General features: G+C 39.6%; 2 protein-coding genes across 2 annotated transcripts in view; one reads left to right on the top strand and one right to left on the bottom strand.

Annotated features, from left to right (window-relative positions):
• Positions 1–4,476, top strand: part of GPR39 (G protein-coupled receptor 39) — a 275,581-nt gene extending 271,105 nt beyond the window's left edge. The window contains exon 2 of the mRNA XM_036743004.1: positions 2,984–4,476. Within this exon, the coding sequence (XP_036598899.1) occupies positions 2,984–3,507 (524 nt within the window). The 3' untranslated portion in view covers positions 3,508–4,476. The remainder of the gene's footprint in view (positions 1–2,983) is intronic.
• Positions 2,664–16,719, bottom strand: part of LYPD1 (LY6/PLAUR domain containing 1) — a 31,888-nt gene continuing 17,832 nt past the window's right edge. The window contains exon 3 of the mRNA XM_036743005.1: positions 2,664–4,177. Coding sequence (XP_036598900.1) covers positions 3,942–4,177 — 236 coding nt within the window. The 3' untranslated portion in view covers positions 2,664–3,941. The remainder of the gene's footprint in view (positions 4,178–16,719) is intronic.

Genomic DNA, 16,719 nt, shown 5'->3' with positions numbered 1-16,719 from the left:
AGGTTAAGTGACTGACTCCAAGGTCTTTTCTGATAATGTCCTTTGATGTACAGCTAACAATAAGTGCCATGTATTATGTGTGTGTGTGTGGCCAAGGTTAAGGGTGTGATGGTGGTGGTGGAGGTTTGAGCTTGGAAGTGGTAGAAGAGGGAAGATGCCCAAATGCTAGAAGCCTATCCTACAAACTGATCTTTGATGGTAGAATGGTCACCACTCAAAGACGATAGCCATGCCTATTTAAAAAGGGGCTTGTAAAAATGTCCAAGGAAACAAGGAGCAGCAGCTCATATTGAAATAAAATAACTTTCTTCATTCTCTGACCTTGCCCCACAACTATGTTTTCCTCTTCTAGTCTCAGAGCTCCTTTTCCTTAGCTTTGAAATGCTGTGTTATGTGTATAACTCATACCTGCTCTCATTCCATGCCCCCCCCCCCCCACTGGATTTCTATTTCTTGGACTACACAACTACACACAATGTAGCACAACACACTAAAACAGGTGTTTAATTTTTCATATTCTGGGAAATCAGTTGTCAGATGAAGATGGTTGTGCATGGGCCCTGAAATTCAATGATGGAGGAAAAGAACCTACTTTTTCCAAGGAATGTGCCAATTCTGTTCCTGTCTTCTCTACAGTTAATAAGCTGAACCTTTCAGGTAGTGTTGCTGAGATAGAAACTTTATGGAAACTGGAAGATAAACAGAATACATGAAACTCCAGTGCTTCTCAGAGTGGTTATATGCCATCTCTTCCCTAAGTAAGCAATATCTTTCTCCCCAGTTAGAAAAAAAGTGATTTTTTTCAGTCCATTATCTGTAATTACATAATTCAGCCTATCTGGATCAGAGTGTTTTCCTCTTTTTTAAATCATATCATTATGGTTTAATTAAATTTCCCAGATTCAGATTTAGAATTATTGAATGTTTTGGGGAGCACCTCTCATGTAGAGAAGAAATTATAATAAAAGCTAACATTTATATAGCACTTACTATGTGCCAGCCACTCTGCCAAATGCTTAATGATAATTATCTTATTTAATCCTCACAACAATCCTGAGAGGTGGGTGCCATTATTATCCCCATTTTACAGATGACAAAATTAATGGTAAAAAGAAGTTAAGTGACTTGCCTAGGGTCACATAGCTAGTAAGTGTCTGAGGCTAGATTTGAACTCAGGTCTTCCTAAGGCCAGGCCTGATGCTTCATCCATTGTACCACCTCACTGGAAACAAATCTTGGCATCAGAAACTGCTAAAAATTGTAATGGTCACAAAATGATCAAGGAACCTATGAAATAAAGTCATCATTGACTCATGTTTTTTCCTAACTGAATTCACTTATTCTCTAAAGACTAGCTATTAGGTAAGCAGTGCTTTTCAGGATCACTGCTGAGAACCCACCCAAGGCACATCTACTACTGAGCAAAGAGAGGCCAAGACAAACCCAAGTGGGATTGCCAATTCTGGCTTTAGTAAACGTTTAATTCTCCTGGAGCTGTTTTCATTATAGAAAATATTCATTTTTGATCTCAAACAGGAAGAGACCATTGGCAGCAATTGTTTCCCTATGGCTTGTTAGTGGATTGGTATGTTTGAAAGCAATAAGGAATCTTGCCTTTTGCTGTGTTATCCGAATGCAAAGAAACATTAACAACAGAAAGAAGCTTTTTGAAAAACCAAACGAAGCACTTCTAGGAAATGCTTCTTTTCAAATGGGAGGTGCCTCTAGGACTCCATTATCTTTTCATGAGGGGCAGCATGGTATAGAGGAGAGTTAGAAGATCTAGGTTCAAGTTTTTGCTCCTGAACTAGCTATGCGATTACGAGGAAAGCATTTTGAAATACTATAGCAATATAGATTCTTCTCAATATGGCTAAATGTCTCCTCAGCAGGAGAAAAGACCTCGATGAAGATAAGCGGCCTTCAGCTTTCCCTTCATTACTTATCCAGTCTAGACAAGCGGTCAAGACACTTGTTGTTAAGTATATTGTATATTACATCTCATGCTCCATCAAAGTAGCATAACTGTCAATGGTCATATACATAAGGGCCCTGAGAGGATATGCGAATGTATAGATGTAAATATAGTTTTTGATTATACCAGAGGATGCTTTATAATTATAATTTATAAATAGTTGCATGAACACTCTCTCCTCCTTGGGAGTCTGTTATTTTTCTAGACTATAGAACTGAGAGGGAGGAAGCATGGTTAAAGACGTATGAAGGACTCAAGTCCCAAGCCAAGTTATACTGATTTTAGGGCTAGCCATTAAAACAAATCCTCTCAGGGAGAGGGAGATAATGAATGGGAAAGTTCTGTGAAAACACAAAATGTGCCATAAAATGTCAACCACGAGGATGGTGAGGATTGAGCACTAAATGGCACCTATGTACTCATGACATAAGCCATTCAAAAATCTGATACTACTTGAATTTAATAATAACCCAACATAATTAAATGTACATCCATTCCCATCAAAAGGGTATATATGCTTATATACACTTCCATTCGGCTTAAAAATATTCTCTAAGAGGAAGGTTGCTAAAAATAATGCCAGATCTACATCTTGTAAAATACAAAGTCTAGTCTTTTACAGACGTTGCCAAATCTAATATGGCTATATTTTTAAAAGGAAAAAAAAAGGAAACAAGAACAAACCAAATTCATAGACCACAAAAAATGTTTTCCAAGGATATAAATTTCAATGAAACCATTTTAAAATGAACAGATGTCAACAGGTATAAATAAGCCCCATCTATACATTTAATGGTTTTCTTTTTGATATAGCCAACTACACTGGCCTTGAAATAGTGTTAATTTTTTTTTTTTTTGGCTAGTGGCAGAAAAATCTGTCAAGCGAAACATTGAAAAATTGGTACCATTTCCTAGCTGGTAAGTGCAGAACTGAGAGACTAAATATTTTATCATTTTTTTTCACATGCTGTTTTCTTTCTCTCTCTCTCTTCCCCTTTACACACTCAGGACTGATCGTCGTGACTCTAGCAGTATGCTGGATGCCAAACCAGATTCGAAGGATCATGGCTGCGGCAAAACCAAAGCAGGACTGGACTCGCTCCTATTTCAAGGCATACATGACTCTCCTTCCCTTTGCTGATACCTTCTTTTACCTCAGTTCCGTCATCAACCCGCTCCTATACAACATCTCATCTCGGCAGTTCCGAAAGGTGTTCAGCCAAGTTCTCTGCTGTCGCTTGACTCTTGAGCATGCCAATAAAGAGAAACTGCTCCGGGCCCATTTTAATTCTACAACCAGCAGTGGCCGCTCTTCCCGCCCATTGATCTTCATTTCATCTTGGCGCAATTCCTCTGCAAGGAGAACTAACAAGGTTTTCTTAAAAACTTTTCAGAGTGAGGCCAAGCCTGATTCTGGGCCTCAGCAATTGAGTCTTGAATCACTAGAGCCCAACTCAGAAAGTAAAGCACTGGAGGTTGCTCCAGAGCCCCATCTAGGTGCAGAGAACAACTTGGGGGAAAATGAAGTATGAATTCCAAATAAGGCAGTCATTTTTGAGTGACCCTCTCCCATCCCCACAATCCCTCAAAAACAAAAACAATATTGAAAAAAAGTTGGGAGACTTAAAATAAAGTTATTCACCTTAATGCCATTAAGTGCCGATTTTGAAAAAAGTAGACCTGGTTTCTTGTAACACGAAGGGAACATATGATTTCCAATTCCTCATCCCTTACCCCACCACCCACTTTTAAGTGCACATTGAAAATTCAGTAATAGGTTACAAAAATGTTTCTTTCTGGGATTTTTTTTCTTTTTTACACTGTTCTTTCATTAAGGACGCAAAGAGAAAAAAAGAACAGCGAGGTCCTGCTATATAAATGTTGCTTCAGAAGATAATCAAGGGGGTTGCGGGAGGACAGAGAGCCAAACAAACAAAGGTGGGGGTGAGGGGAGCATCCTTCTATTTCAGCAGTGCGCTGAGAAGAAGGCCAGTTTCAAGAGAAGAATGGTGGTGGGGAGCCCTGCCCTTGGCATTGCAGCTGAGCTGCCCCTTTTCTTGGGCCGGGGCCCGTTGCAGAGTGAGGATTTACAGCAGCTGATACAGACTGAGTTCAATTTCCCTGGGGAGCAGAAGGATTGGTATCCAGCTGAGGCGATGAGACAGGCAGCAGACGATGCACAGGACTTGCGATACAGAATTCCTGGAACACAAAACCAAAAGGCACTTCCATGACCATGTATTGGCTAATAACAAATCTGAAGCTTCCAAGGCTTTCCACACTGTGCTGCCCCGCCCCACTCCCCACCACCAACCCCTACAGACCTACTGGACAACCTGCACTTGTCATTTAGAGTTTTTGGTCCAATGTGATTTCCTGAAAAATGTAGATTTGCTAAAAGATGTCACCTCAATTCTTCTCAATGAAATCTTGAAATTTTATTTATCTCAAAACAGATAATGTATCCAACTGAATAAAAGGTTATGGAGACCATGATGTAATTTTTGTACTGTAAAATATTTAAGACTAGTGTGCTGTGTTACAAACATTGCAATTTATTTACAGTCTTGTATGGTGCAGAATTCGATATACATGTTGTATATATATATGTATATATGCCTACATGTATTTTAACTGCTGTCAGTGTACCAGATTCTGCCAAGGATTTGGATACATTTGCTATTGGGATAAAATGAGCCTCCTATGCAAATAACATTAACTTTCTCAGGCCACTGAAAGGGTCCCCTGAAAGGGCTATGTGCCATTTTCCTAAAATTCCTTCATCCTCAGGACAAAGACTACAGAAAGAAAAAAAAACAAATATTCAAAACCTATCATCCATTCATATTTGGTGAGTATACAATGAGTGCCAGGAGCAAAGTAACTTTTAAACAATTATATACACAACAGGCATGACAGCTAAAAGTCATCAAGTTAGATCTCTGGGCAATCAACCATCCAAGTTTTGGTTTTGTTTTTAGCACCTACACTGTGCCAAGTACTGGGGAATATAACTAGAAAAGTGAAAGTATCCCTGCCTTCAAAGATATTGCATTCTAAAGGGAAAGACAACATGCATGTAAAGAGGTTGATAAAAACAAAAACAATGTAATGGGACAGGGGAGAATTACTACTTTCATTCTCAAAGAAGCAGCTGTGATAGAGTGGAAAGATGACTCAATTTGAGGTCAGAAGAGATGGTTCTGACCTTCACTAACTCTGCGACCTTGGGCATGTCATAGTCCATGTGCCCAAAAGGCCCAGAGGCCCAAAGAGATTGCACAAGTTGGCCAAAGCTACACAAGTAATAAGAAAGACAACCTTGGTCCTTATATTCTAAATCCAGGGCTCTTTCTGCCTATTTTATGGTCACTTGTGGTGGAGGCAGTGGGTTCACTATGTCCTACTTTAATTTCCTGTGATAGGAGGTAAAACCATGGGTTTTCAAAGGTTATTCGAGGAGATCACAAGAACTAGTTGGCTTTACCAAACTAGAAAGACTTTGAGTGAAGGCCTGGGGATTGGTCTGGCTTAGTTCAGAGGCATCACCAGATGCCGAATTTTTCTGTCTTCCTAACTTCATCTATTAAGACATGGAGAGATACATGGGTGGGGCGGGGGGGTGGCGCGTGGAGCCAAGATGGTGGCTGGAAAGTAGGGACTTGCTTAAGCTCTCTCCCCCAGGTCCCTCCAAACACCTGTAAAAAATGGCTCTGAACAAATTCTAGAGTTGCAGAACCTACAAAATAGCAGAGGGATGCAGGGCTCCAGCCCAGGAAAGCCTGGATGGTCGCTGGGAAGGTTCTATCACATGGAGCTGGGAGCAGAGTGGGGCACAGCCCAGCATAGGCCACACCCAGACCAACCAGACCAGGAGTTGGGTGGAACAGGCCATAGGACCATGAATCATTGAGCTGTGGCAGTTACCAGACTTCTCAACCCACAAACGCCAAAGACAACAGAGCAGGTTAGTGGAAAAACTGCTGGATTGAAGTGAAAGGATTGTGGAGTAAGCACTAGCCCTGGGGGCAGCAGAAGTGGTGCAGCTCTGAGGCTGCTTCCAGAGCTCCAGATACAGTTGCTTCCAGCCCCAGGCCCACCTAGTGGGAGGAATTAAGCAGCAGATCAGAGCAGGAGTGCAGAACCTGCTTGGATCTGGGCGGCAATCGTGGTTGGCAGTTCTTGGGGGAAGAAGAGCACTGCTGTGGCAGAGCTTGCTGTGTAGAAGTATCTCTGAAAACAGCAGAACAGCCCCTAAAGCTTGGGACAAAGTACTCTCTACAAGCAGTCATACCCTGACGAAAAGTTTAAGGGTCAAGTAGTTGGCTGGGAACATGGCCAGGCAGCACTAAAGGACTCAGATTCAAACTCAAACTCTAGATTTCTTTTTTGCTGACAAAGAAGATCAAAACATACAGCCAGAAGAAGTCAACTACATCAAAAGCCTCCAAGAAAAATATGAATTGGTCTCAGGCCATGGAAGAGCTCAGAAAGGATTTGGAAAAGCAAGTTAGAGAAGTAGAGGAAAAACTGGGAAGAGAAATGAGAGTGATGCAAGAAAATCATGAAAAATAAGTCAATGACTTGCTAAAGGAGACCCAAAAAATACTGAAGAAAATAACACCTTAAAAAATTGACTAACTCAAACAGCAAAATAGCTCCAAAAAGCCAACGAACAGAACGATGCCTTGAAAGGCAGAATTAGCCAAATGGAAAAGGAGGTTCAAAAGACCACTAAAGAAAATACCACCTTAAAAATTAGATTGGAGCAAGTGGAAGCTAGTGACTTTATGAGAAATCAAGATATTATAAAACAGAACCAAAGGAATGAAAAAATGGAAGACAATGTGAAATACCTCATTGGAAAAACCACTGACCTGGAAAATAGATCTGGGAGAGATAATTTAAAAATTATTGGACTACCTGAAAGCCATGATCAAAAAAGGAGCCTAGACATCATCTTTCAAGATATTATCAAGGAAAACTGCCCTGATATTCTAGAGCCAGAATGTAAAGTAGAAATTGAAAGAATCCACCGATTGCCTCTTGAAAAAGATCCCCAAAAGAAAACTCCTAGGAATATTGTCACCAAATTCCAGAGTTTCCAGGTCAAGGAGAAAATACTGCAAGCAGCCAGAAAGAAACAATTTGAGTATTGTGGAAACACAATCAGGATAACACAAGATCTAGCAGCTTCTATATTAAAAGGGATCACAGGGGCTTGGAATATTATATTCTGGATGTCAATGGAGCTAGGATTAAAACCAAGAATCACCTACCCAGCAAACCTGAGTATAATGCTCCAAGGCAAAATATGGATTTTCAATAAAATAGAGGACTTTCAAGCTTTCTCAGTGAAAAGACCAGAGCTGAATAGAAAATATGACTTTAAAACACAAGAATCAAGAGAAGCATGAAAAGGTAAATCATAAGAGAAATCATAAGGGACCTACTAAGGTTGAACTGTTTTGTTTATATTCTTACATGGAAAGATGATGTGTGTAATTCACGAGACCTCAGTATTAGGGAAGCTGAAGGGAATATACATACACACATACACACACACACACACACACACACATGTATGGAGAGACAGACAGAGAGAGAGAGAGAGCGCGCGCACAGAGTGAGTTGAATATGAAGGGATGATATCTAAAAAAATAACATCAAATTAAGGGATGAGAGGAATATATTGAGAGAGGGAGAAAGGGAGACATAGAATGGGGTAAATTATCTCACATAAAAGTGGCAAGAAATAGCAGTTCATTGGAAGGGAAGAGGGGGCAAGTGAGGGGGAATGAATGAATCTTGCTCTCATCAGATTTGACTTGAGGAGGGAATAACATACACACTCAATTGGGTATTTTACCCCACGTGAAAGTAGGGGGAAGGGGATAAAAAAGGGGGGATGACAGAAGGGAGGGCAGATGGGGGAAGAAGTAATCAAAAGCAAACACTTTTGAAAAGAGATAGGGTCAAGGGAGAAAACTGAATAAGGGGGGACAGGATAGGATGGAGGGAAATATAGTTAGTCTTTCACATGACTGTTTATGGGAGTGTTTTGCATAATGATACATGTGTGGCCTATGTTGAATTGCTTGCCTTCTTAGGGACAGTGGGTGGGGAGGGAAGAGGGGAGAGAATTTGGAATTCAAAGTTTTAAAAGCAGATGCTCAAAAAAAGTTGTTTTGCATGCAATGGAGAAATAAGATATATGGGCAATGGAGCATAGAAATCTATCTTGCCCTACAAGAAAGTAAGGGCAAGAAAGTAAGAGGGGGGAGTGGGGTGACAGGAGGGAGGGCTGACTGGGGAACAGGGTAATCAATATATGCCATCTTGTACCGGGGAGGAAGGGCAGAAGTGGGGAGGAAATTTGTAACCCAACATCTTGTGGAAATCAATGCTGAAAACTAAAAAATAAATAATAAAGTATAAAATGTGCAAAAAAAAAAAAAAGAATGGAGAGAGGTGAAATCAGTCAGATGCAGGTAAGAATCATTTACCAAGCAAACTTTGCTTCTGAGATGAATCAAAACCCTTTATCATATGTAGAAATGTTACAGGATATTTCTGTGACAGAAAGGAAAAGACTATCACATAAAAAGAAATACACAGCACAAAAAGCTAAAATGAATTCTGGTAGGTCCATCTCTTTGGATTAACTGAGAGTCACTTGTCTCTGTCAATCAAAAGTTGTCAATTAAAGCTGTCTGGACTAAGCCTGGATGGAGAAAGCTCAAATGCCACCCAGACTTCCTCAGTGGAAGGTACCACCTTTCTACCAACATTAGGCCCCTCTTTAACAGCTCCTAAAGGCAATCTCCAGCTACATTAATAGTTATCAAAATTTAATCTCAATGCTTCAGTTTCCTCATACGAAAAAATTAGAGAATTGGACTAAATCACCCGTAGTCTATTTCAGCTCTAAATCTAGAATAACATGTTCAGATGATTCTACTATTTAAGCCATAATCCTAAATACTTAAAAGGCAGTGGGGGCGGGGGGGGGGCGCTACTGAAAGGCATTTAGAACAATATGGATTGCTGGTTCTTTTTTTCTCAAGATCAGAAAATTCTTTTTCCAGGCAAAACTGCTCCTGGAACAAAGTGGAAAGAAAATTGAACTGGGAGGGGGGCGTGTCAAAACACCCAGGTTCTACCCCCTTCTAACTCTATACCCTTGGGCAAATCACTTAGTCACTCAGTGCCCCAGTGACATCATCTGCAAATAGTAATGTTCTATCATGAGATTTCTGTGAGGAAAAGAAAGCATTCTGCAAAACATTAAATCATCATAGAGAAATCGTAAGTACTGCTACATACCTAATCTATTATCTGGAACACTTATTTTGAGCAATCTGCAAGTACTGTGTGGTCTGATAGAGAGAGCCTTGGGATGGGAAGCAGGAGATTCCCGTTCTATCCCAATTCTGTTGCTAAACAGTTGTGGTGCCCAGATGAGTTATTTGACCTCTTTAGATGTGTTTCCTCATCTGTAAAACGAAAGAGTTAGACTATCTAGTTTAAGGACTATCTAGTCCTTAAAGTTCAGTCTATGAGTCTGTGAGACCCAGGATCATCAAATTTAGAACTGGAAGGATCTTGAGAGAATGTTTCATTTAATTCCCTCATTTTTGCATGTGCAGAAAGTGGCATCCAAAAACGCTAAATGACTTTCCCAATGTCCTCTAGGTACTAAGTGGCTTTGTACTGGTGACATTTATAGAAAGTCGCTATTTTGGCTAGAATTTGTTACAAATTGTCACTTTATGAAAAGAGACAGTTATACTTTTTGTGGGAACAAAATAGATACACATTATTTGGGGAATGGCTAAACAAAATGTACTATATAAATGCAATGGAACATCACTGTGCTGTAGAGAAGATAATTCTGAAGGATCTAGGGAAGCACTTGAAGACATGAATTGATACAGAATGAAATAAGCAGAACCAGGAAAGCAACGTATACAAGGACAACAATATTAATGGAAATAACAAAAAAAGGTGAAACTGAAGGCTATGCAATTATTAATGACCAAGGATGGCCCAAGAGAATAGATGAGAAAACTGTAAGTCTCTCTTCCTGAAGAGTTGGGTATAGGATAGGTGTGAAATACTGTATGAATTGTCATGCTCAGGTAATGCACTGGCTAGTTTTACCTAACTGCACTTTCTCTCATTCTTACTCTTAATGGCCCATTGGCTGGAGGAGTAGGTAGATACAAGTGGGCATTTATTTTCAGAAATAAAGTTCATGTAAAAAAGCAAGATTTTTTTTAAAAAAGTTAACTATTAAAGTCTGTTGCTCAGGTGATAGCCTTCTGTTCAATCATATATATATGCAAACTGTACTGAAGGCTCATGGGATTCTTTTTTCTGTTAAAGACCAATGTTCCACTATCTTGCCAATGGAATGAATATCATGACAGAAGAAAAGATAGTGCCATTGTAAGGTAGGAAAGGTTTGTATTTCCTTGACTCTCTTGCCCTGTACCAGTAATGCATTTGTTGGCTGATTCATCTATATACCACATCAATCCTGAGAGGCCTCTTAATATCTGAGTGTGGGTTAACACTGTTTGTTGAGGAAGGCTCTCCAGAGACCTTAGAGGTGGTAATGTTACAGAGAGGGGAGATACAATCAAGTATTGGGATGATATAAACGGAGATGGAGAAAAGGCAAACTTTTTCTTTCCAAATTTAAAATAAAGCCTCCTTTATTCTGCTTATCAAATTAAAAGCCCTATTACAATAAAAATAGATGAGAAAGTTGGCATAAAATGATTTGACAATAATTTCTCTATTTTATGAATAAAGAATTTTTCCTACCTACCAATTGGATAGTTTCATCCAATTCCTTTCTTAATATTTAGAAACAGTCATTTGCATATTGACAGTGTTATGGCCTTGGCTTGAAGACAACACGCTTCAGTGAAGTCTGGATTGGTATCACATTATCAAGTCCCAGGCTTCCCCATCAACTCCTTCCTGAAACAATATGTAATATATTAGGGCCACATTCTAACTAGTGTGCTGAACTGATGAAGAGAGAATTAGGAGAAGTTATAAAACAGAAATAAAGGGAGTTGGTGGGTGGTGGGGAAAGGAATGAGAAAGAGTGCTTGTGTCAATGAAAGAGAGAAAAAGAGAAGGGAATGGGGGAGTACTGTGCTCAGCAGGGTTGGAGAAGCAGGGAATAGAGGGCGCCAACTTTACAGAAAGCAGAAAGTAGGTCTGCTTTTCAGAACTAAATTATTGATTACACAAAGAGGGGGGAAAGAAGACGTTATCTCTGTTTGAGTCTGAGGTGGTTTTTTTCCCACATGTTCTACTTGTTTGGGTCATAGTTCCTCCATAGACTGAGATTGTTTTCTGGAATAGATAGAAAAACAAAAAAAAAAAAAACTGTGTCATGTTAGTCTAACTGAGCAGTAGCTTTTCTTTTAAAATTCCATGCTCTTGGTAACTAAAGTCCCTGAGATAAAGATAAGTTGATCAGTTTGGCAAACAGTAAATATGAGCTAATTCCTCTGTATCGTTGGTTTCTGTCACTCTCTTTTACTACAACTAACTCACTTCTCCATCCTTCACTAGGGACTTCATTAGGAGATAGCCAACGACCAAATAAAATATTCTGGAAAAAAATCTCTATTCTCTACACAAGTGCAGGTAGTCTAAGAGCCAAACCTTGGCTCTGGCAAAGAAGCCTAAGCACAAATTTAAGTTGTCCCATGGTATCCGAAGAGGAAACCTTTGGCTTTTCTTTAAAATGATCCAACCTGGCTTCCTGCAATGTTGCAGTTTCCAGGCAGTCTCATAAAACAGATGCCCTCTGGAGTTGGATGTAACCAAAGTCATCCTGACAACCTAGTTTTTCCCCTCAACCGTTTCCCTGGCCTTTCTCCCTATTCATGCCACGTCTGTCCAGTTTAGTGTAACTGAGGGCAACATCTACTGTCTCTTCATTATCTGAGCCTTGAACTGTAGCAGATCTCAGTGAACACTCAGCCAATATCTAGGATCACCAACATCAGATAAATGTCATAGAACTATCCTGGGGAATCTAAGAAGGTTAGGGATTTGGCACCAAAGTGATAAGGTCATGAGAGGCCATCACATTTTCTCTTGGAGCACAATTATACTGTTCAAAAGGAAATGGATTTTTTATTGCTCAATACATACCTACTGTGTGCAAAGTAGAGCATGGTGCTCGTACCTCCTGCAATCCCTGATTTAGATCATTTGATTAGTATCCACATTTCTACTGAATGCCTGATTCTCATCATCCTTGTATATGAAGTTCATACATGGGACTCCAGGAAAGGTTTAAAGACCTTTCTTAAAGGTCATTTACAAAAGAACATCTGTTAAAGAAAAGAACTTCCCTGGGAACCAGCTATGGAAAGGACACTCTGGGGTGGGGAGGGAAGGGGACTGAAACTACATATATACATGTGTGCATGTATGTATTCATGTGTGTGTAGAACATACACATATATACACATCCATCCACACACATGTATGTATATGTGTGTGTATTCTTTCATATTATACACTAACTTTTTTCTTCTCACCCTTCTCCCCATGCTATCACATCCCAAAAACTTTGTAGTACTGCAAGCCTTGCTTCTGCCCTGGAACCTATGTCAATATCCATAGTGACTTGGTCTCTAAGACATCTGATGCACCTTTGGGATAAAACAGGGAAAAGAAAACATTGGAAAGATGGAACCACTTTTTGTGGCTGAGTCAATCCTGCAGCAACCCCAGAAGCATGGGTGGGGGATGGGGTGCAGTGAGTTCCGTAAATAGCCTTTTAGGTATTTGCTTTCACCTTCTCATTTAAGTCAAAGTCTCTTAATAAAATACGAACACATGCTTTGGCAATGCTGACCAACTTGCTGGGCAACTGCTTCTAAAAGGAACCTGAATCTGATTTTGCAAATGGTGGTTCCCAATATGTTTTGGAAAGCCTCGTGTGTGTTTGACTTTCTGGGTCTTCACTCAGAGCCAGAGGATCATTTTTGCTTCAGTAAATCTTGTCCTCCATGAGAGCCCCTTTCACCACACAGATGAGCCCACTGAATTCCTGGGATCTAGAGAGTCTGTGATATTTTCTGATCCCAAAGGTTTATCCCAAGCTGTGTAAGCTTAAAGGTTGGAAAGATGGTCACTCCTTGGCTACAGCTAGGTGGCACAATAGATAGAGCACCAAGCCTGGAGTCTGGAAGACCTGAGTCCAAATCCAGGTCAGTTACTAGCCGTGTGGCCAAGGGCAAGTCACTTTAACTCTGTCTGCCTTAGTTTCTTCAACTACGAAATGGAAGTAATACTTGCATCTACCTCCTAGGGTTGTCGTAAGGATCAGATGAAATGTAAAGTGCTCATTAGCAGAGTGCCTGGCAAATAGTAGGCATAATACTTGTCTCCTTCCTTCCTCTGCTCATGAATATCATATCCTTAGACACACTTTCACAAAGCCTATATAATGAGTCTATGACATACCATGTGCTCCTGAAACCATCCCAAGCTACGGTTTTAGTGAAAACATGCTTAGTAGTGCCTCTGTCAAATTCTATATATTTGATCATCGATTTCCTTATGGAAAATGCCATTTCTAGACAAGCACTCCATTACCATTGTCAAAAGGAGGACCTATGAGTTGAAATCAATTTAATTGAGCTTAGGTGAATCTTCATTTCTTTCTTTGGGTATATTATCCCTTGCCTTTATCAACTTCTTCTATGCTCCATAGTTGCTAGAGACCTTAGAGTCTGGGAAACAGAATGGGAAATATTACTTCTTCATTAGGTAAGCAGAGCAGGTTTGGGTAAGTGAATCGGAATTGTTGAAGCTACCAATAAAAGGCCCCTAATGAGAAGAATCTTTTTGAAAAGACAGCATGATGCAGTAGAGAGAACACTTTAATTTAGGAGATCTGGGTTGTAAACTTGCCTTTGGCCCTGAGCTGGGTAACCCTGGGCAAGTCCAATTTCTCTGGCCCTCAGATTCACCATTTATACAATGAGGGGGTTTGGCTATGGGAGCTTTATGGTCCTTTTCAACTTGAATATTCCTCTGTGATATTTCTTCTACTTCCTATTCAATTTTTTTTAATTCCATTCACGGGGTTCATCTGAATTAATATCGTCCTAATCAATCTGTCATTAGGTGTTTTCCAGAGTAGAAGCAGGGCGATAGATATGATGACATTTCAATGTGACTTTCAACTCAATGGTTTTTAGTAAAGATGCTTTGTTTCTGGATGACACTGATAATGGTAGTGTGGTGCGGGAAAGGTAAGAAGCAGAGAAATGATATCAGCTGGAGATTTCTACATAAGCTACCACTTAAATAGATCCCAAAAGAACTGAAGGTCCCAGAAAAAGAGGTGAGGGGATAGACAACTCAAAGATGAAAGATTAGGTTATTTCTGGTAGCTATGTGTGGGAGTGGGGTATATCTTCGCAAAGTTCTGCATAGACCTTTTACTGGGTCTATGGTATATAACCATTACATAAACGTAAATGTTCCATGACTATAGCTGTATTATATAAAAATTATGTAAGTATAGGGATAAGGATTGGACCCATGATTTCACTGGTATAATGAACTCACAAGTAAGAAAACTCTATTTATCAATGAAGGTCAGCACCCTCACTGCAACTTGCAGTTTTAACAAATACTAAGAGGCAGCTAGGTGGTGCAGTGGACAGAGCACTGGGCCTGGAGTCAGGGGAATCTGAGTTCAAATCTGGCCTCAGACACTTACTAGCTGTGTGATCCTGGGTAAGTCACTTAATCCTGAATTCCTCAAAAAAAAAAAAAAAAAAGGAAAGAAAGGAAGAAAGAAAGAGAACTATTTAAAGCACCAAGGATTAAGTCACTTTACCAGGACCTCACAGGCAGTATGTATAGAAGACTTGAATTTAGATCTTCTTAACTTCAAAGTCGGCTTTCCACCACACCATACCATTTCTCAATGATAAGTATGTACTTAAAAACACATACTAATATCTTTTATCACTTTGGGTATGGAGGGGAGTCATTAACTTGAATCTTAATCTTTGCTGCCACAATAATTTTAAAAAGGGCATGGAGTGTTTAGTGTTTCCTCTTTGGGAACATCCATTTCTTTTTCCAATAGTCTCATGCTTCTGCTCATTCTCAGTACAGACAGAAATTTACCAACAGAGGCTGTAATGGTCCACTATTTTTTACCCCGTGTTACATATGTGCTCAAAAATCAAGCTTGTATGTCAAACTGCCTCTAGTGTGTGTATGATTTTGAAAAAGAATCTAATCTTCCCCTACCCAATCAATGACCAACACTTACTGCATCATAGTTGGAGTTAAATCACATTGAATATGCTATGTGGGGATTGGTACAAGTCCTCAAAGGAAAATGTTTGGATGAATTATATGTATTTTTCCTGAGCTTTGAAAGAAACTAAAAAAAAAAAAAAGAAAATCTTCGATCTGTTCCCCAAGTGCTCAGTATTTTTTTAAACACCATGCAAAGAATTTTGACTGTCTCTGAATTCTAATCAGAACAGTGTGAGAAGAGGAAGCTTATCTGTACTTTTGCCTGGTTACTACGGTGATAGGCACAGTTTGTCAGGCACAAGAGGTGTCGAAGGTTCAGGGAGATAGTTCTTTTCTGAGAGTTCTTGTGCCCTGTGTTCTAAGTATTTTCTACCCTTCCCATGAAAGCATAGTTTTAAGGACATTAATTTAGCAACATGAAACTACAGGAACAAAAGGGGGATGATCAAAAGGGCATTTCAGAAGTAGAAAACAAAGAAGGGGCAATGGATTCTAAAAAAGCATAGTTTTAATTCTCCTGAACATTCATCCCATCTCCGCTAAGCTGGAAGAAGAAGAAATAAGGAGTAAATGCTAAGGAGCTACAATACTGCCCGAGAGGAAAAAAGAAATGTTCTTGTAAAGAATAACACTCTACACACACACACACATACACACACACACACACACACACTACAAACAACACATAGGAGATGAAATGATGCCTCACAAAGGCATTATTTTTCCTGGTAATATGGATGTGTTAACTTCATTACTCAGAAGCCTTTGATTACCCCCTTTCAAAAGATTTTTTTTTGTTGTTGTGCTTAATTTTCAAGGCTGTTAACCATCACTGCCAACTTAATTATAGCAAACAAACAACCCGCCCATAATATATGATGCCATTTGTTAGTTTTGTTTTAGTCTCACTTTGGCTTTAGGCTGCTTGGTCGTTTATAACTTTGTAGGTGGCAATGGCTTGTTCAGAATCACTTTCTTTTCCACTGCAGTCTCACTCTGTTCTGCCATTTACCACGGGGGATTCAGAGGAACAGATATTTATTACTTATTATCTCAGCATTAGCAATACCCTTCAATGATTTATGGACCTGCTCTATTCTCTTTTTAACTTGACATTCTTCTGTTTATTATTCTGAACTTATGACACTATGGCACTGTTTTCTGCATCCAAATTGTACTCAAATCTGGAGTGAATCAAAGAGGTATCACTGATGGCACAACCACCACAGAGGGGATGAGTCAATAGCATTTTTAAATTGATGTCTATGCTGTCTTCTATTTGTCGCTGAAAATGCCATTTCTTTCCTGGAAAGATAAACAAATTGATCACTGACATGTTTATCTCTGCTCTTTTTCATTGGCCTTCTAATAAACCTGAGGCTCTTCCTCCTCCTCCTCCTCCTCATCATCATCGT

The sequence above is a fragment of the Trichosurus vulpecula genome, chromosome 2 (assembly GCF_011100635.1).
Source record: "Trichosurus vulpecula isolate mTriVul1 chromosome 2, mTriVul1.pri, whole genome shotgun sequence".
Taxonomy (NCBI): Eukaryota; Metazoa; Chordata; class Mammalia; order Diprotodontia; family Phalangeridae; genus Trichosurus; species Trichosurus vulpecula.
Note: the sequence above shows the minus strand (reverse complement) of the source record. Positions and strands in the feature narration are given on the sequence as shown.